At 37.4% G+C, this 20,902-nt stretch overlaps 1 protein-coding gene across 4 annotated transcripts in view; it reads right to left on the reverse strand.

Annotated features, from left to right (window-relative positions):
- Positions 1–20,902, reverse strand: part of SKAP2 (src kinase associated phosphoprotein 2) — a 209,691-nt gene that overhangs the window by 123,228 nt on the left and 65,561 nt on the right. The window contains exon 1 of one of the 4 annotated variants that reach the window (XM_021935944.2): positions 13,427–13,813. The exons of the other annotated variants lie outside the window; for them this stretch is intronic. Within the exon in view, the coding sequence (XP_021791636.1) occupies positions 13,427–13,445 (19 nt within the window). The 5' untranslated portion in view covers positions 13,446–13,813. Of the gene's footprint in view, positions 1–13,426; positions 13,814–20,902 lie in introns of those variants that run through there. 4 annotated transcript variants of the gene reach the window in all.

Consider the following 20,902-nt stretch of genomic DNA (forward strand, 5'->3'; position numbering starts at 1 on the left):
GAGATAAATAGATAGAATTAAAAGGCAGTACAGCCATTAAACCACCTAACTAGAAGGACTAAAATGAAGAAACGGACAATACAAATGAAGAAAGGTGAAAATGCAAAGCAACTGTTATTTTCATTGCTGTTGGGAAGGTAAAATGGTATAGCCATTGCGGAAAACAGTTTGGGAGTTTCTGATAAAAACATATATCATAGGATCAAGCAATTCCACTCCATAGAGATTTGAAAACATAGCCTTCAAAACGTCTTGTACACCAACACTTACAGTAGTTTTATTCCTATTAGTCAAAACGGAAAATGTTCCCTCATTACTGAGTAGAAAAACACGTTGTGATACATCCATACAACAGAACACTACTCAACAATAAAGTAAGGAACTACAGAGGTATGAAACAACATGGATGAATTGTAAAAGCATCATGCTAAGTATAAGAAGCCAGATTTCTCTGGCTACATATTGTATAATACTATTGATATGACCTTCTGGAAAAGGCAAAACTATAGGAGCAGAAATTAGGTAAGTGGTTGCCAGCGGCTGGGTGTGGAGGCAGGGTACTGATGGCAAAGGAGCACAAGGGAACTTTTTGGGGTGATGGAAATGTTCAATATCATGACTGTGGAAGTGGTTATCCAGCTGCACATAGCTACCAAAACTCATCACATTGTTCACTTAAAGGATGAATTTTATTGTATGTAAATTGTACCTGATAAACCTGATCTAAAAACAAAAAAGACAGTGAGAGAAGATCTCAAGAGTAAAAGTAGTTGATTTATTTCTATATATCTCACATACATTTATTTTGGAGCCACTGACCTGTGTATTCCAAACACATTAATAATTTAGTCTAATGAATAAAAAAAACTTTTATTTGAAAAATAAGACTTTGCATTTTAAGAACCATAAATTCTAACTCAGATGTAAATGGGAAACTATGAAACATCAAAATATCTTAAAAAGAAGATTACTTTTCTTAACATTTTATCATTTATAGAGCTGAAAAAATTATCTGATATAAATTATCTAATCTGAAAATAAGAGTGAGTGAGCTGTTCCAAGATCTACAGAAATAAAGGCACTTTAGTTCAATTAAATGATTTCCCTGCAGGCAATGTCTTTTCAATCTGAGCTAATGACATCATTTAAGGAGGATGGTCCATTTAACTAAAAGGATCTTTTACAAGGCAGACAGACAGAAGGCAATCTAAGAATGTTTGCAAGGACTTTTCATATTTCAAAATTATAATGGTGAAATGCCTACATAAAATTCTTAAAGTTAGATATTAATCAATACATTGCAGAAATAATTTCATAAAAAGAATGTAATAAAGCTCTTAGGAAGTCTTCCTCATGATTTTTCTCTTTTAAGAAACCAATTCTTTTCTAATGGCAATTAGGCTACTCCAGACTAGCAGTGACACAGTGTTTGCTAGAAATCAGGGCCTTATTTCTGAAGTGCTAAACTTCCTTACCCACCTGCTGTTTCTAGGCTAATGCTTCCCTAGTCTGACAGACTTACTTTTACCTGACTTGACCCTTCTGCAAGTGAAACAGGTAAAACACAATTGCCAACTATCCTTTACCAAACCATGTTGACCAGAAATTATACTAATTCTCCAAAATGAGAAAAGGTTCAGGAATCCTCCACATGAGAAAAGGTTCAAGAATCCTCCAGGGGGCCCTTTCCTCAACCCTGTGCTCTAGAATCAGAAATTGAAAACCTTAACTGAAGTATCCTTACGTAAGAATTCCTCACAGCTCAATATCCATACAAGAGAAGCCACTTCACCACCAGTTTGTGGGAGGACTGATAACTCAAATTGTACAGTAGATTAAATACACGAAATTCTCTAGGAAAGGTTGCCTTTTCATAACTCTAAGTTTTAAATTGTTTTTCTGTTAAACAGTATAAATAGTAATTAGTATTTTGTGTGACCTGGCAAGGAAGTTAGACCAGTAAGGGCAAGAGATGGAAAGTCTTAACCCCAAATAAGAGGTATGTAATCTAAGTTATAAAAGCACCACCAACAGGCTGTATGATTTTGGACAAGTCAATTAACATATCAGTACTACAGTTTCCTCATCTGTAAAAGAATCTCTGAAACCACTTTAAACTCTCACAGTTGATGATCCTCTCATATATCAGAAAAACTTCATTTATAAAAGCAGATGAATGAAATATAGAGCGATTACAAATGACTCAAGTTTTACACTTGCTAATATTGGCAGCTCTGTATAGCTGCAAGATCTAGGCTTAAAATACAATTAATTAGCCTGGCTGTCAGGAAATGTGCCTACCTAGGAAATTAAAGCTCAAAAGAAATCAAAGCCAGAGTAAGGAATTGGTTAAGTATCTACAGAATTTCTGATGTATTAGCTGAAGCTGCTTCATCCAATCCTTCTATTTGGAAATGGTCATAACAAATTAAAAGCCAACAAGAAAACTGAGCTGCTATCCCAGCAGGAGCCCCATTTTTTTTAAGTTGATACTTTTTCTCAGGAAATAGTGTATCTTCTTTTATATTTTAAAATATGAGATGTTAGTAACATTCGAATTTTCATTTATAAAAATTACAAAGCCAGTATATTTCACCTATAATAATTTGTCTCAATAATCCTAGGGGTAGGAAAAAGGGGCTAAAGGAATAGACTAGGGTAGACACCTTGATAGCAATAACTTAAGCATGCCCTGAGCATACGCTGAGAATGACCCTGTATGGCAGATATACCTGAATGTGTGTACCAATTTAGGGAATCTGGGAGTGACCAACCCAAAGATTTCTTCCTTGTCTATAAGCAACATCTGAGCCCCCGGCCATCCCATGGAACATGGATTGAGGCCCTGAGATTTGGGTTGGATAAAGGTTACCAGGTGGAGGTCATTAAGGGGAGGGCACCAAATAAAAATGCTATATAAACTGCAAGCTGTTTGCAAGTGGTTGCAGTTTTCCTGCCCAGCCCACCACCACTGGGCCACGCAATTATCTTGTCCAGCCTGCTGCCACTGGACTGTAGGAAGGCAGATATCTTGTCTAGCCCACCACCATTAGACTGTAAAAAGGTGAATATCTTGTCCAACCCCCTGCCACTGGACTGTAAGAAAGAAGATATCTTGTCCAGCCCACCATCACTGGACTACAGGAAGGTGGACATCTTGTCCAGCTCGCCACCACTGGACAGTAGGAAGGTGGATGTCTTATCTGGCCAGCCACCACTGGACTCTCTCCCCTGTGTGTATGTAAGTCCCTAATAAAGCCCCATGTCTCGTTTGCTGGCTCTGGGTCTCTTCTTCAGCCTCTTGAATCTGGCGCCTCCCCTGTTGAGGTTAATAGAGGTTTGGCACAACATAGACAAAACAATGTTGATCATAAATTGATACATGTTTGAGAATCAATTAAAGAGATTTTACTATATAAACAGAAAATGTCCTAGAAGTTCAAAAGAGCCACAGAAATTCACTATTACTCTTGCTACACAGTATTTGCTTGTTTATACCATCAAATTCCTCAATCTTTGAAATTCCAGCCAAGTTCCTTATCACTTGCAATAGACAAACTTCAGTAATTATATACAACCGAAGAGGAAGAATGTGAAAGATCCAGATGTTGTTCCTTTCCAGTAAATAATTTATTCGCCTGGATGAATATCCTAATATTAAGTGTGATCACTTTTTCCTACCAGAAAGCTCTAAGTTTTTGAATAAGATCAAATTACCTAAGTACTACATATTTTAATCTTATTGTAGATCATAGGATGAATAAACTCCTAAGTGGATTTTTGAATTTTTCTTCTCATTAGTAAGAACCTCATTTTGATAACTTTAGAAGCAGTTAATTCAATGTAATCAACATTTATTAGCAAGATACTATTCTCAGCACTGTAAGTGAAACAAAATTTTAGCCACCTCAAATCCACTTTGGAAAAAATATGAGGTATAATATAAACAATAGCGTCATTTAAGCCCCTACGTTATATTTAGATTTACTGGGCAACAACCTCGTGATCCAGATATGGTCTTATAAAATGATAAGGGAAGCAGGCACCTATGAAGAGTACCATCTGAGAAACTTAGGGAGTCACTTAACTCTTGAAAAAATAAAATCTCTCCCACTACCTGGTGATTCATACTTAATACATCATTAGTGGTTAATTGTTAGGGCTTATTAAGGAATGTCTCCTTGATAAGTGCAAATAGCAGTGCATCAATTACAGTGGACCCTTGAAAAACACAGGTTTGAACTGCACAAGTCCACTTATCTGTGGATTTTTTCAATAAATATATTGGAAAATTTTTTAGAGATCTGTGACAATTTGAAAAAACAGATGACCTGCATGGCCTAGAAATATGGAAACAATTAAGAAAAAGGTGTGCCATTAATGCATAAAATATATGTAAATACTAGTCTATTTTATCATTTACTACCATAAAACATACACAAATCTATTATAAAAAGTTAGTATTTATTAAAACTTATGCACACACAGATCATACATGATGCTATGCAAAGTCAATAGAAATGTAAACAAATGATAATGTAGTATTAAATCATAACTGCATAAAATTAACTGTAGTATATCCTGTCCTTTAGTAATAACATCATAGCCATCTCCTGTTGCTGTTGGGGTAAGCTTGAGAGTTACAAAAATCTGCTTAAAATGCTATGTGACACTAATCATATCCAAGTGAGTAGTTCATCTCTCCAGTAAATTGCATAGTGCAGTAAAAAGTGATCTCTTGTGGGTCTCACATATTTTTTTATCATGTTTAGTGCAATACTGAAAACCTTGAATAACACCATGGGACCCATACAAAGTGCCACTGGTGATGCTAACAGTGCCTCTGAAAAGCAGAGAAAAATCACGACATTACAAGGAAAAGTTGAGTTACTTGATATGTACCACAGATTGAGGTCTGCAGCTGTGGCTGCCCGATATTTCAGACAGATAATTGATTGTATAAACAGATGATATAAACTTGTGGCATCAATAAATACAGTACTATAAATGTCTTTTCTCATTAATTTTCTTAATAACATTTCTCTAGCTTACTCTATTATAAGAATGCAGTATATAATACATATACAAAATATGTGCTAATCAAGTGTTTATGTTGTTGGTAAGACTTATGGTCAACAACAGGCCATTAGTAGTTAGTTTTGGGGGAGTCAAAAGTTATATGTGGATTTTCAAAAGCACAGGGATTGATGTCCCTAACCCCTCACATCGTTCAAGAGTCAAGTGTATATCCCTTACTCCTTTACTATGAGCAGAGCACAAAACATTTGGACAAATGGTCATAATAGGTTAAGATTTGCTGGGAGAAAAGTAGAAGAGAAATCTGGAGGAGATAAAGAAAACAGGGCATCTTCACCTATGAATCAGAAGTGTTGGACTTGACTGTAGTCCCTGACTCCTGGATGGCACTTCTGGATCCACCGGGGATTACGGGACCTTGCTGCCTTGAAGGAAAGGACACAGTCCTGGCTGCTTTGCCACTGACTAATTGTAGAGCCCCAGAGCCTTGAGCTAAAATAGGCAGTAGCCACGGGGTGGTTACAGCAGACCTTGGGCAAGACCCAGTGCTGTGCTGGCTTCAGGTCTTACCCAGTGCAGTCTTAGCAGCGGCAGCCACAGGGGTGCTTGTGTCACTCCACCCCCCCAGCTGTAGGGGGCTCAGAACAGAAAGAGAGACTCTAAGTTTGGGAGAAATTAAGGGAAGGAAACAGGAGTCTCTGCCTGGTAATCCAGAGTAGTCTCCCGGATCTTGTCTAAGACCATCAAGGTGGCACCTCTATAGCATTACTTGGTTAGGGGTGTCCCCTAAAGCAGATACAGCTTAGATCACAACACTCAAGTCCTTTAAAATATCTGGAAGCCTTCCCAAGAAGGATGGGTATAAGTAAGCCCAAACAGTGAAGACTACAACAAATGGCCAGATACTAAAGAGCATCTACTGGCACCGACACCATCCAGGAAAACATGACTTCACCAAATGAACTAAATAAGGCACCAGGGACCAATCCTGGAGAAACAGTTATGTGACCTTTCAGACAGGAAATTCAAAATAGCTGTGTTGAAAAAACTCAAAGGAATTCAAGATAACATAGAGAAGGAATTCAGAATTCTATCATATAAATTTAACAAAAAGATTGAAATAATGAAAAAGAATCAAGCAGAAGTTCCGGAGCTGAAAAATGCAATTGGCATACTGAAGAATGCAACTGGTATACTGAAGAATGCATCAGAGTCCTTGACCAGCACAATTGATCAAGCAGAAGAAAGAATTAGTGAGCTTTAAGACAGGCTATTTGAAAATATACAGTCAGAGGAGACAAAAGAAAAAAGAATAATAACAACAGAGAACTTCCAACACCTAAAGAAAGATATCAATATCCAAGTACAAGGTTACAGAACACTAAGCAGATTTAACCCAAAGGTTAAGGCATTTAATAATCAAACTCCCAAAGATCAAGGATAAAGAAAGGACTTTAAAAACAGCAAGAAAAAAGAAATAAACAGCATACAATGAAGCTCCAATACATCTGGCAGCAGACTTTTCAGTGGAAACCTTGTAGGCCAGGAGAGAGTGGCATGACATGTTTAAAGTACCACAGGAAAAAAACTACCCTAGAATAGTAGACTTGGTGAAAATACACTTCAAACATGAAGAAGAAACCAAAAAAGAACCAAGCAGAAGTTCTGGAGCTGAAAAATGCAATTGGCATACTGAAGAAGGCATCAGAGTCCTTTAAACAGGAGAATTGATCAAGCAGAAGAAAGCTGAGTAATTTCATCAATACCAGACCTGTCCTACAAGAAATGCAACCGGAAGTACTTCAATCAGAAAGAAAAGGACATTAATAAGCAATAAGTAATCATCTGAAGGTACAAAACTCACTAGTCATAGTAAGTACACAGAAAAACACAGAATAGTAACACACTGTAACTGTGGTGTGTTAACTACTCTTATCCTAAGTAAAAAGACTAAATGATGAACCAATCAAAAATAACTACAACTTTTCAAGACACAGTCAATAATAGAAACAACAAAAACTTAAAACATGGGGGGATGAAGTTAAGGTGTAGCGTGTTTAACGAGTTTGCTTTTTGCTTGGTTGTTTGCTTATTCAAATAGTGTTAAGTTGTTATTAGGTTAAAATAATGGGTTATAAGATAGTATTTGCAAGCCTTACTGTAACTTCAAAACAAAAAACATACAATGGATACACAAGATATAAAAAGCAAGAGATTAAATCATAACACCAGAGAAAATTACCTTCACTAGAGGAAGATAAGAAAGGAAAGAGAGGAAGAAAGGAAGGGAAGGGAAAAGAGAGAAAAGGGGAGGGGATGGGCGGGGCAGGGGCAGGGGCAGGGCAGGGCAGGGCAAGGGAAAGCAGGGCCAGGTCAGGCCAGGCCAGATCAGACCACAAAACAACCAGAAAATAAATAACAAAATGTCAGGTATTAGTCCTTACTTATCAATAATACCATTGAATGTAAATGGATTAAATTCTCCAATCAAAAGACACAGACTGGCTGAATGGATGGGAGAAAAAAAAAAACCCATTGATCTGTTGCCTCACAAGAAACACATTTCACCTATAAAAACTCATAGACTAAAAACAAAGTGATAAAAAAAAAGATATTTCATGCCAATGGAAACCAAAAAAGAGCAGGAATTGCTATACTTAGACAAAACAGATTTCAAGACAAAAACAGTAAGAAGAGATAAAGAAAGTCACTATATAATGATAAAGGAGTCAATTCAGCAAGAGGATTTAGCAATTTTAAATATATATGCACCCAACACTGGAGCACCCAGATATATAAGGAAACTATTATTAGAGCTAAAGAGAGAGGTCTTGATACAATAATAGCTGGAGACTTCAACACCCCACTTTCAGCATCACACATATCTTCCAGATAGAAAATCAACAAACAAACATCAGGCTTACTCTGCACTATAGACCAAATGGATCTAATAGATATCTACAAAACATTTCATCCAAGAGCTGCAGAATACGCATTCTTTTCCTCAGTACATGGATCATTCTCAAGAACAGACAAAACAAGTCTTAAAACATTCAAAAAAAATGGCCGGGCGTGGTGGCTCACACCTGTAATCCCAGCACTTTGGGAGGCTGAGGCGGGCAGATCACCAGGTCAGGAGATGGAGACCATCCTGGCTAACACGGTGAAACCCCGTCTCTACTAAAAATACAAAAAAAAAAAAATTAGCCGTGTGTGGTGGTACGTCCTGTAGTCCCAACTACTCAGGAGGCTGAGGCAGGAGAATGGCGTGAACCTGGGAGGTGGAGCTTGCAGTGAGCTGAGATCACGCCGCTGCCCTCCAGGCTGGGTGACAGAGCGAAACTCCATCTCAAAGAAATAAATAAAATAAAAAAAAATAAAAACTGAAAAACTATCAAGCATCTTCTCTGACCACAATGGAATAAAACTCAAAATTAGTAACAAGAGGAATTTTGGAAACTACACAAATGCATGGAAATTAAACAGTATATTCTTGAATAACCAGTGGGTTGGTGAAGACCTTAAGAAGGAAACTGAAAAATTTCTTCAAACAAATGATAATGAAAACAGAACTCACTAAAACCTATGTGATACAGCAAAAGCAGTACTCAGAAGGACGTTTATAGCTATAAGTGCCTATACTGAAAAAGAGGAAAATTTTCAAATAAACAATGTAACAATCATTGTCAAGAACTTGAAAAGCAAGAGCAAACCAAACCCAAAATTAGCAGAAGAAAAAAATAAAGATCAGAGCAGAAATAAATGAAATTGAAATTTTAAAATAATACAAAAGATCAACCAAAAAGTTGGTTTTTTGAAAGGTTAAACAAAATTGACAAACCTTTAGCCACACTAAGAAAAAGAGAAAATCCAAATAAATAAAATCAGAAATGAAAAAAGAGAAATTACAAGTGATACTGCAGAAATTCAAAGGATTGTCAGTGTCTACTATAGCAAGTACATGCCAATAAATTGGAAAATCTAGAAAAAATGGACAAATTCCTAGATACATATGACTGACCAAGATGAACCAGGAAGAAATCCAAAACTTGAACAGACTAATAACAAGCAACAAGATTGAAGCTGTAATAAAATGTCTCCCAGTAAACAAAAGCCCAGGACCTGATGGCTTCACTACTGATTTCTACAAAGCATTTAAAGAACTAATACCAATTCTACTCAAACTATTCCAAAAAAATAGAGCAGAACAGAGTACTTCCAAACTCATTCTACAAGGCCAGTATTACTGATACCAAAACCAGACAAAGATGCATGAAAAAAGAAAGAAAGAGAAAGAAAGAAAGAAAGAAAGAAAGACTATAGGCCAATATCTTTGATGAATATTGATGCAAAAAATCATCAACAAAATACAAGCAATCTGAATTCAACAATACATTAGACAGATCATTCATCATGACCAAGTGGGATTTATCTCTGGGATGCAAGGATGGCTCAACATATACAAATCAATCAACATGATACATCGCATCAACAGAATAAAGGATGAAAACCATATGATCATTTCAATTGATGCTGAAAAGGCATTTGATAAAATTCAACATCCCTTCATGACAAAAACCTGTAAAAAAACTGGGTATAGAAGGAACATACCTCATCATAATAAAAGCCATACATGACAGACCTACAGCTAGGATCATACTGAATGAAGAAAAACTGAAAGCCTTTCCTCTAAAATCTGGAACAAGACAAAGATGCCCACTGTCACTGCCGTTATTCAACACAGTACTGGAAGTCCTAGCTAGAGCAATCAGACAACAGAAAGAAATAAAGGCATCCAAATTGGAAAGGAGGAAGTCAAACTATCCTTGTTTGCCGATGATATGATCTTATATTTGGAAAAACCTAAAGACTCCACAAGGAAACTATTAGAACTGAGAAACAAATTCAGTAAAGTTGCAGGATACAAAATCAACATGTAAAAATCAGCAGCATTTCTATATGCCGACAGTGAACAATGCAAAAAAGAAATTTAAAAAGTAATCCCATTTACAATAGCCACACATAAAATTAAATACCTAGAAATTAACTTAGAAAGGTGAAAGATCTCTATAGTGAAAACTATAAAATACAAAGAAAATTGAAGATGACACTTAAAAATCGAAAAATATTTCATGTTCGTGGATTGGAAGAATCAATATTGTCACAATGTCCATATTACCCAAAGCAGTCTACAGATTCAGTGCGATCTCTATCAAAATACCAATGACATTCTTCCCCAACATAGAAAAATAATCCTCAAATTTATATGGAACCACAAAAGACCTAGAATAGCCAATGTAACCCTAAGCAAAAAGAACAAAGCTGGGGGAATCACATATCTAACTTCAAATCACACTACAGTTATAGTAACCAAAACAGCATGGTACTGGCACAAAAACAGACACATAGACCAATGGAACAGAATAAAGAACCCAGAAGTAAATCCACACACCTAGAGTGAAATCATTTTTGACAAAGGTACTAAGAACATAGACTGGAGAAAAGACAGTCCTTTTTTTTTTTTTTTTTTTTTTGAGACAGAGTTTCACTCTTGCCCAGGCTGGAGTGCAATGGCACGATCTTGGCTCACCACAACCTCCGCCTCCTGAGTTCAAACGCTTCTCCTGCCTCAGCCTCCCAAGTAGCTGGAGCTACAGGCATATGCCACCACGCCCGGCTAATTGTATATATTTAGTAGAGACAGGGTTTCTCCATGTTGGTCAGGCTGGTCTCAAACTCCTGACCTCAGGTGATCTGCCCACCTTGGCCTCCCAAAGTGTTGGGATTACAGGCATGAGTCACCACACCCAGCCAAGACAGTCTCTTTAATAAATGCTGCTTGGGGCCAGGCGCAGTAGCTCACACCTGTAATCCCGGCACTTTGGGAGGCAGAGGCAGGTGGATCACGAGGTCAAGAGATTAAGAACATCCTGCCCAACATGGTGAAACCCAGACTCTGCTAAAAATACAAAAATTAGCCAGGCATGGTGGCACGTGCCTGTAGTTCCAGCTACTCACGAGGCTGAGGCCGGAGAATCACTTGAACCCAGGAGGCAGAGGTTGCACTGAGCTGAGATCACGCCACTGCACTCCAGCCTGGTGACAGAGCGAGACGCTGTCTCAACAAATAAATAAATAAATAAATGCTGCTTGGAAAACTGGAAATCCATATGCAAAAGAATGAAACTAGACCCCTATCTCTCACCATATACAAAACTCAAATCAAAATGGATCTAAAGCCTCAAACTATGAAACCACTACAAGAAAACATTGGAGAAAATTTCCAGGACACTGGTCTGGGTAAAGACTTCCTGAGCAATACCCCACAAGCACATGCAACCAAAGCATACATGGACAAATGTGATCACATCAAGTTAAAAAGCTTCTTCACAGCAAAGAATACAATCAACAAAATGAAGAGAGAACCCACAGAATGGGAGAAAATATTTGCAAAATACCCCTCTGACAAGGGATTAGTAACCAGACTACATAAGGAGTTCAAACAAGTCTACAGGAAAAAAGTCTAACAATCCAATCAAAAACTAGGCAAACCCTTTAAATAGACATTTCTCAAAAGAAGACATGCAAATGGCAGACATATGAAAAGGTATTCAACATCACTGATCATCAGAGAAAGGCAAATCAAAACTACAATGAGATACCATCTCGCCCCAGTTAAAATGGGTTATATCCAAAAGACAGGCAATAGCAAATGCTGACGAGCATGTGAATGACAGAGAGCCCTTGTATGCTATTGGTGGGAATGTAAATTAGTACAACTACCATGGAGAATAGTTTGGAGGTTTCTCAAAAAAACAAAAAATTGAGCTACCATAGGATCCAGCAATCCCACTGCTGGATATATACCCAAAAGAAAGGAAATCAGTATATTGAAGAGATAGCTGCACTCCTATGTTTGTTGCAGCACTATTTATGATAGCTAAGATTTGGAAGCAACTAAGTGTCTATTAACAGATAAATAGATAAAGAAAATGTGGTACATATACACAATGGAGTACTACTCAGCCATAAAAAAGAATGAGATCCAGTCATTTGCAACAACATGGATGGAACTGGAGATCATTATGTTAAGTGAAATAAGCCAGGCACTGAAAGACAAACACTGCATATTCTCACTTACTCGTGGGATGTAAAAATCAAAGCAATTTAACTCATAGACACAGAGTGTAGAAGATGGTAAGCAGAGGTGAGGAAGAGTAGTGGAGGATTGGAGGGGGAGGTTAATGGGTACGAAAAAAATAGAAAGAATGAATAAGACCTATTATTGAATAGCACAATAGGGTGATTATAGTCAACAGTAACTTAATTGTATATTTTAAAATAACTTAAAGAATGTAATTGGATTATTTAGAACTCAAAGGATAAATGCTTGAGGGGATGGAAAGACCATTCTCCATGATGTGCCTATGTCACACTGCATGCCTGTAACAACATGTCTTATGTACCCCATAAATATATACACCTACTATATACCCACAAAATGTTTTAAAAATAATTTTTTAAAAATTTTAAAATGAAGTGTTTGACATTTCCTGTTATCCTTTCTAACTCTATACTTCTACAATTTGTTTTAATCAATAACACAAATTATAAGCAAAGAAGAAATATTTATAGCTTACACTATCATGTTTTAGAATCTTTAACACATAATCTTTAATAAAAAGAATGCGCCGGGCCAGTCCTGGTGGTTCAGGCCCGTAATCCCAGCACTTCAGGAGGCCGAGGCAGGCAGATCACAAGGTCAGGAGATTGAGATCATCCTGGCTAACATGGAGAAACCCCGTCTCTACTAAAATTACAAAAATTAGCCAGGCGTGGTGGCACGCACCTGTAGTCCCAGCTACTCAGGAGGTTGAGGCAGGAGAATCGCTTGAACCCGGGAGGCGGAGGTTGCAGTGAGCCGAGATCGCGCCACTGCACTCCAGCCTGGGTGACAGAGTGAGACTCTGTCAAAAAAAATAAAAAAAAAGTGCCAACTTTTAACGCATAAATATATAAAAAGGCAATTTATTTAAAATGCAAATAATGAATGAAACAGTTTTAAAATTCACCATCAACTAGTAAAAAGAAAGCCAGTTAACAGTGAAATACCATTATACTACAATTTTAACAGGGGTTAGTTTTGAAATCAGATTATAAAGCTGGGCATGGTGGTGAGCAATTATATTCCCACCCACTTCAGAGGTTGATGTAGGAGGTTCCCTTGAGCTTGAGACCAGCCTGGGCAACATAGTGACACCCTGTCTCTTTAGAACAAAAACTTTTTAATCAGATTAGGAAACAATCAACAACTATGAGGTCATATACATACAGAAAATGTCTCTAGACAGTTATATACCATAATTTTCATAGGAATTATTTCTGTTACCAGTGATTACTTTCTTCATTATTCTAATCAGGTGTGCTGGTTTTAAAATGAGTTCACAAATTCCTTAACACTCCTCCTTCGAAAGGTAGAGCCTAATCCCTTTCCCCTTGAATGTAGGTCAACTTCACCCACTTGCTTCTAAAGGACAGAATGTGGCTAAAGTGATGCTTTGTGACATCTGAGGCTAGGTCATAAAAAATTATATAGCTTCTACTTGGCTCTTTCTTGGGGGGAAGCCAGCTACAAAGTCATGAGGGCCCTCAAGTAGACAGTGGACAAACTCATGTGAAAAGGGACCAAGGCCTCCTGACAACAGTCAGCACCAGCTTGCAGCCACGTAAGTGAGCCTCCCAGAAAGTGGATTCAAACTTTCTGATCACTGCAGCCTCAGCTAAAATTCTGACTGCAATCTCATGAATAGTGCCAAGCCAGAGACTGCTAAGCCATTCCCAAATTCTTGACTCACAGAAATGTGTGAATAAATAAAATATTTATTACTTAATAATAAACATATGTACACTCCATTTTACTGCATTTCACTTTATTGCACATTGCAGACATTGCACCTTCTACAAATTGAAGGTCTGTGGCAACCCTTGTGTCGAGACAGTCTATCAGCACCATTTTTCTAACAGCATGTGTTGGCTTTGTGTCTCTGTGTCACATTTTGGTAATTTTCACATCTCAAACTTTTTCATTATTATTATATCTGTTATGCTGATCTATAGTTACTATTGTAATTGTTTTGGGAACCATGAGCCACACTCATATAGGATAGCAAATTTCATTGATAAATATTGTGTATGTTCTGATTGTTCCACTGACTGACTCTTCCCCTTTCTCTCCCTCTCCTTGGGCTTCCCTATTCCCTGAGACATAACAATATTGAAATTAGGCCAATTAATAACCCTACAATGACTTTTTAGTGTTCAAATAAAAGGAAGAATCACACACCTCTTACTTTAAATCAAAAGCTAAACTCACTTTTGTAACCCCAGCACTTTGGGAGGCCAACGTGGGAGGATCGCTTGAGCCCAGGAATTTGAGACTAGCCTGGGCAATATAGTGAAACCTCATTTCAATCAATCACTCAATAAATAAATCAATATAAAAAATATAAATAAGCCAGGTATGGTGTTGTATGCCTGTGGTCCCAGCTGCTCAGGAAACTGAGGTAGGAGAAGCCCTTGAGCCTGGGAGTTTGAGGCTGCAAAGCAAACAAAGCTAGAAATGATTAAGCTTGGTAAGAAATTCATGTTGAAAGCTGGGACAGACTGAAAGTTGGCCTCTTGCACCAAACAGCCAAATTGTGAATGCAAAGGAAAAGTCATTGAAGGTAAATACAAGTGCTGCTCTAGTGAATACACAAATGGTAAGAAAGCAAAAAAGCCTTTTTGCTGATATAAAGAAAGTGTCAGTGATCTGGATAGAAGATTAAATCAGTTACAACACTCCCTTAAGTTGAAACCTAATGCAGGTCAAAGCCCTAACTCTTCAATTCTATGAAGACTGAGAGGTAAGGAAGCCACAGAAGAAAAGTTGGAATCAAGCAGAGCTTGGTTCATGAGGTTTAAGGAAAGAAGCCATCTTCATAACATAAAAGTGTAAGGAGTTTGGAAGTTGATTCCAACTCTTATGGATGACTTACAGAGGTTCAGGACTTCAGTGGAGAAAGTCGCTGCAGATATGATGGAAATAGCAAGATAACTACAATTAGAAGTAGGCCCTGAAGATGTGACTGAACTGTTGAAATCTCATGATAAAACCTGAACGGAAGGGAAGTTGCTTCTTAGGATGAGCAAAAAAAGTGGTTTCTTGCGATGGAATCTACTAGTAAAGACACTGTGAACATTGATGAGAAGACAATAATGGAAGGATTCAGTATATTACACAAATTTAGGCGATACAGCAGTGGCAGGATTTGAGAGGACTGCTTCTGATATGGTTTGGCTCTGTGTCCCCACCCAAATCTCAACTTAAATTATAATCCTCACGTGTCCAGAGAAGGACCCAGTGGGAAGTGATTGGATCATTGGGGAAGGGGGGGTTCTCCATGTTGTTCTTGTGATGGTGAGTGAGTTCCCACAAGATCTGATGGTTTAAAAGTGTTTAGCAGTTCCCCCCTTGCTCTCTCTCTCCTTCCACCTTGTGAAAAAGGTGCTTGCGTGTCTTTAACTTTCTGCCATGATTGTAAGTTTCCTGAGGTATCCCCAGCCATGTGGAATGCGAGTCAATTAAACCTCCTTTATAAATTACCCTGTCTCAGGTAGTTCTTTATAGTAGTGTGAAAACGGACTAATACAGTCTCCAATTTTGAAAGGGAGTTCTACTTTGGGTAAAATGCTAGCAAATGTCATCACATACCACAGAGAAATCTTTCAAGGAAGGAAGAGTCAATCAATGTGGCAAAACTCACTGCTATCTTACTTTCAAAAATTGCCACAGCCATCCCAAACTTCAGCAACCACTGTCCTGATCAGCCAGCAGTCATCCACATTGAGGCAAGATGCTCCACCAGCAAAAAGATTACAACTTGCTGAAGGGTAAGATGATTGTCAGAATTTTTTTAGCAATGAAGTATTTTTAAATTAAGGTATACACATTGTTTTCTAGACATAATACTAATTGCACACTTAATAGACTACAGTGTAAACGTAACTTTTATGCATATAAATCAAAAACCTCATGACTTGCTTTATTGCAATATTCATTTTATTGCAGTGGTCTGAAACCAAACCCACAACAGCTCTGAGGTATGCCTGTGATAATAAAATAATACATAGGTTTTGGGGTAATCTGCTATACAGCAATAAATAATTAATACATCTGTATAGGGCTGTGGTCAAAAGTGCAGGCCCTGCAGTATTCATAATAACCAAAAGATGGAAATAACCCAAATAAATGTCCATGGACAGATGAACGGATAAATTTTGGTATATATACATAATGGAATATTATTAGCTTTAAAAAAAGAATGAAATTCTGATACATGCTACAACATGATGACCCTTAAGGACATTATGCTAAGTGAAATAAGCCAGACACAAATGGACAAATACAGTATGATTTTACTTACATGAAGTACCTAGAACAGGCCAATTCAGAGACTAAAAATAGAATAGAGATTGTGGGGGCAAGGGTAGGGAGGTGGGTGAATGGGGAGTTACTGTTTAACGGATACAGAGTCTCTGTTTATGATGATGAAAACATTATGAAAATAGTGATGGTGGTTACTCAACATTGTGAATGTACCTAACGCCACTGAAATGTATACTCAAAAGTGGTTAAAATGGTAAATTTAATAATATGTGTCTTTTACCATAATAAAAAAAAAAAGGAGGGGACAAGCCTTGGAATAAGATGGCTTGGGTCTCAACCTTGGTTCCGAAACTTACTAGGCATGTAACCTAATTTCTTCATGTACAAAATGGGTATAACAACAATGCCTACTGCAAAAATCAACTCAAAATGAATTAAAGACTTAAGTGGAATACCTGAAACTAAAAGTATTAGAAGAAAACAGAAGAAAAGCTCCATGATGTTGGTCTTGGCAAAGATTTTTTAGATATGACCCCCAAAGCACAGGCAACAAAAGTAAAAGTTGGTAAATGGGGTTACATCAAACTAAAAAGTTTCTGTACAGCAAAGGAAACACCAACAGAGTGAAGAGACAACCTACGGAATAGGAGAAAATATTTGCAAACCACACATCTGGTAAGGAGTTAAGATCCAAAATACATAAGGAACTCAACCCACTTAATAGTAGGAAAACAAAACTCAATTAAAAAGTGGGGTGGCTGGGTGCGGGGGCTGTAATCCCAGCACTTTGGGAGGCCGAGGTGGGCAGATTACCTGACGTCAGCAGTTAAAGACCAGCCTGACCAATATGATGAAACCCCATCTCTACTAAACATACAAAAATTAGCCAGGTGTGGTGGCATGTATCTGTAATCCCAGCAACTCAGAAGGCCAAGACAAGAGAATCTCTTGAACCCGGGAAGCAGAGGTTGCAGTGAGCAGAGATTGCACCATCGCACTCCAGCCTGGGCAACAAAAGCAAAACTTTGTCTCAAAAAAAAAAAAAAAAAAGGTGGGCAAAGGACCTGAATAAACTTTTCTCAAAAGAAGATATACAAATGTCCAACAGGTATATGAAAAAAAATGTTCAATACCACTAATCATCAGGGAAATGCAAATGAAACCCACAATGAAATAACATCTCACACCCGTCAGAATGGCTATTATCAAAGAGATAAAAGATAACCAGTGTTTGTGAGGATGTGAAGAAATGGAAAGCCTTGTATACTGTTGGTGGGAATGTAAATTAGCACAACCATTATGGAAAACAGTATGGAGGTCCCCCAAAAAAATTAAAAATAGAGCTACCATATGATCCAGTAATCCCACTTCTGGGAATATATCCAAAAGATATAAAATCAGTATGTCAAGGAGATATTTCCACTCCCATCTTCACTGTAGCATTTTTCACAATAGCCAAGATACGGAATCAGCCTAAGTACCCATGAAGACGAACAGAAGAAGAAAATGTAGTATACATACAAAACGGAATACCATTTAGCCTTTAAAAAGAAGGAAATTTTGTCATTTGTGACAATGTGGATGAACCTGGAGGGCGAAACGTTAAGTAAAAAAGCCAGGCACAGTAAGACAAATGCTGCAAGATCTTAACTTATATGCAGTGTTAAAAAGTTGGGCTGGGCACAGTGGTTCCCACCTGTAATCTCAGTGTTTTGGAAAGCTGAAGCAGGAGGATCACTTGAGGCCAGGAGCTGAAGACCAACCTAGCCAACCTAGCAAGACTCCATCTCTACAAAAATAAAAAAATTAGCCAGTCATTGTAGTACACCCTTGTAGTCCTAACCACTCAGGAGGCTAAGGTGGGAAGATGGCTTTAGCCCAGGAGTTTGAGGTTACAGTAAACTAAGATTGCACCACTGCACTCCAGCCTGGCCCCTGTCTCTAAAAAAAAAAAAAAGAAGAAGAAGAAGAAAAGAAAAGAAGAAAAATAAGAAAGTCAAACTCGCAGAAACAGAGAGCAAAATGGTGGTTACCAGAGGCTGAGGAATAGGAGGAATGGGGAGGTGCTAGTCCAAGGATATAAAATTTCAGTTAGATAGGAGGAGTAAGTTCAAGAGAAATCTATTGTAAATCATGGTGACTGCTTAACATACTGTATACTTGAAAATTGCTAACAGTGGATTTCAAAGGTTCTCACCACAAAAATATAAGCATGTGAGGTAATACTTGAGCTAAATAACTTGATTTAGTCATTCTAAAATGTACACACATATCAAAACATCATGCTATACACCATACATATATATATTTTTTGTTTGTTTCTTTGAGACACAGTCTCACTCTGTTGCCAGGCTGGAGTCCAGTGGCGCAATCTCAACTCACTGCAACCTCCACCTCCCAGGTTCAAGCGATTCTCCTGCCTCAGCCTCCTGAGTAGCTGGGATTACAGGCGCACACCACCATGTCTGGCTAATTTTTGTATTTTTAGTAGAGATGGGGTTTCACCATGTTGGACAGGATGGTCTCGATCTCCTGACCTCGTGATCTGCCCACCTTGGCCTGCCAAAGTACTGGTAATGCAGGCATGAGCCACCATCCCCAGCCCTATATATAATTTTAATTGTCAATTTAAATTTTTCAAATTAAAAAATAAAAATAAAACGAAGTCAAGTAGTTTGGCCAGTCACAAAGCAAGTATCAGAGATTTCATCTCTTGTTTGTTAGCATCCAAAGCTCATGTCCCTAAACACAACACGCCTGAAGAACAGGTTCATGTTCTACCGGAAAAAGATCACAGGCTTTGGAGAAAAAAAAAAGACCTAAATTTCTACCTCAGCTCCACCTTTATTTGCTGTGTAGCTTTGGGCAAATCACCTAATATCTCTGGGCCATAGTTTCTTCAGTAATAAAACAATAATTCATCATTCATGCCACTGAAAATTATTCTGATATATTTCTCTACTGATTTTACCTTAAGGCTTCAGGAAGCCACCTGCGCACTGAAATTTTCTGATGAACAAATTGAAAAATCCCATCCATATCCCCAAACCACACCATCTTTCTCTTTCCCTATTTCTACACCCTCTTTACCTAGTAGAAAAGCACCAGAAACCACCATTTGCCTCTGTTCTTCTTCTCTCTCAACAAATGGACCTATATGTAAAAACTTAAGTCCAAAAGAACACCATTTTCTATATTACTTTGTACTTTTTATATCTGTAGTGGGAGATGGAGGGAAGAAACCAGTCAGTAATAAAACAGATCCCCCCTCCACCTGCAGGTGATAATTGTTATAAAGCCCCACTAAGAAAACTGTCATTTGTTATGTATCCCAAAATAAGAAACTGTTAAGCTATTAAAAGAGGGGAAAGGGGCACTTAGTAGTAAATGCCACCTAATGATATAGACTAATAAATACAAGTAATTTTAATGTAGTAGATTAGAGTTTTAAAATGCCATTTTGCAACTATTTACAAGAAAGTTTAGTAATTTAAAGCACATTTTCAAGGAAAATGCTAGCAAAAGCTATAACCTTAATTTATATAACATCAAAGTCACATTCTAACTTTGGGAATTTATTTGCAGGCATGTTAATTTTTAAACAATTTAAAACCACTCTTAAAAGTATTTTCCATTTCCTCCTAGGGCCCTGTTTGTTTTTAAGGGAACTGTTTCAAAGATGTTAACCGAAATTGCAAAGGGACAGCTGCTTGATACAAAGGGGCATATTACTGCCTTGCAATATCAAATCACTCAACCTCACTTCTTTTCGCTTTTTTGGGCTTTAGGTTGCCACTAAAATGGCTATTCATTAGTAAGTACATAGAGTGATGGTCATATTATGCATACTGATATGCCCCAAGGTCCTTTTATTGGGAAATGAGAGTATTTGCCCACATACACTTTATGTCTATGTTAATGTCTGCACTTGCTTTAACTTCTCTAAATCCCAAAACATGTTTCAAGATTTGTTAACTGGATAATTCACACCAGTGCACTTTTTTGTTGTTCATCTTAAATTATGGAAACTCTCATATCTGTTCTAAACCTTAGGAGACAAAAATACAAAAAAAAAATCCCTTAAAAAAGCACCATATGTTCTAAACATAACATCATAGAATATATCAACCAATGGCAATTAATCTTACAGATGCCATTTCATTTTACCATGAATTATGTCGACAAAATATGTAAAACAATGGATTTAAATGATGTATATCAAAATGTATTGACTCATATAGTTTTGCATTATTTCTTTAAGGTATAATAGGTATGTTAAAAAAAACTATTACTAAAAATAATGCAAGAATAAAATTATCATCATCTATGGTGGTATCACTTTTTATACCATCTTCCTTAAAATCTTGAGATTCAAGTCCTAACCATATAGTTTCAGTGAGAAAAGCCATAAAATCATGCTTTTTTAAAAAAGAAAAA

This window comes from Papio anubis, chromosome 4 (genome assembly GCF_008728515.1).
Source record: "Papio anubis isolate 15944 chromosome 4, Panubis1.0, whole genome shotgun sequence".
NCBI lineage: Eukaryota > Metazoa > Chordata > Mammalia > Primates > Cercopithecidae > Papio > Papio anubis.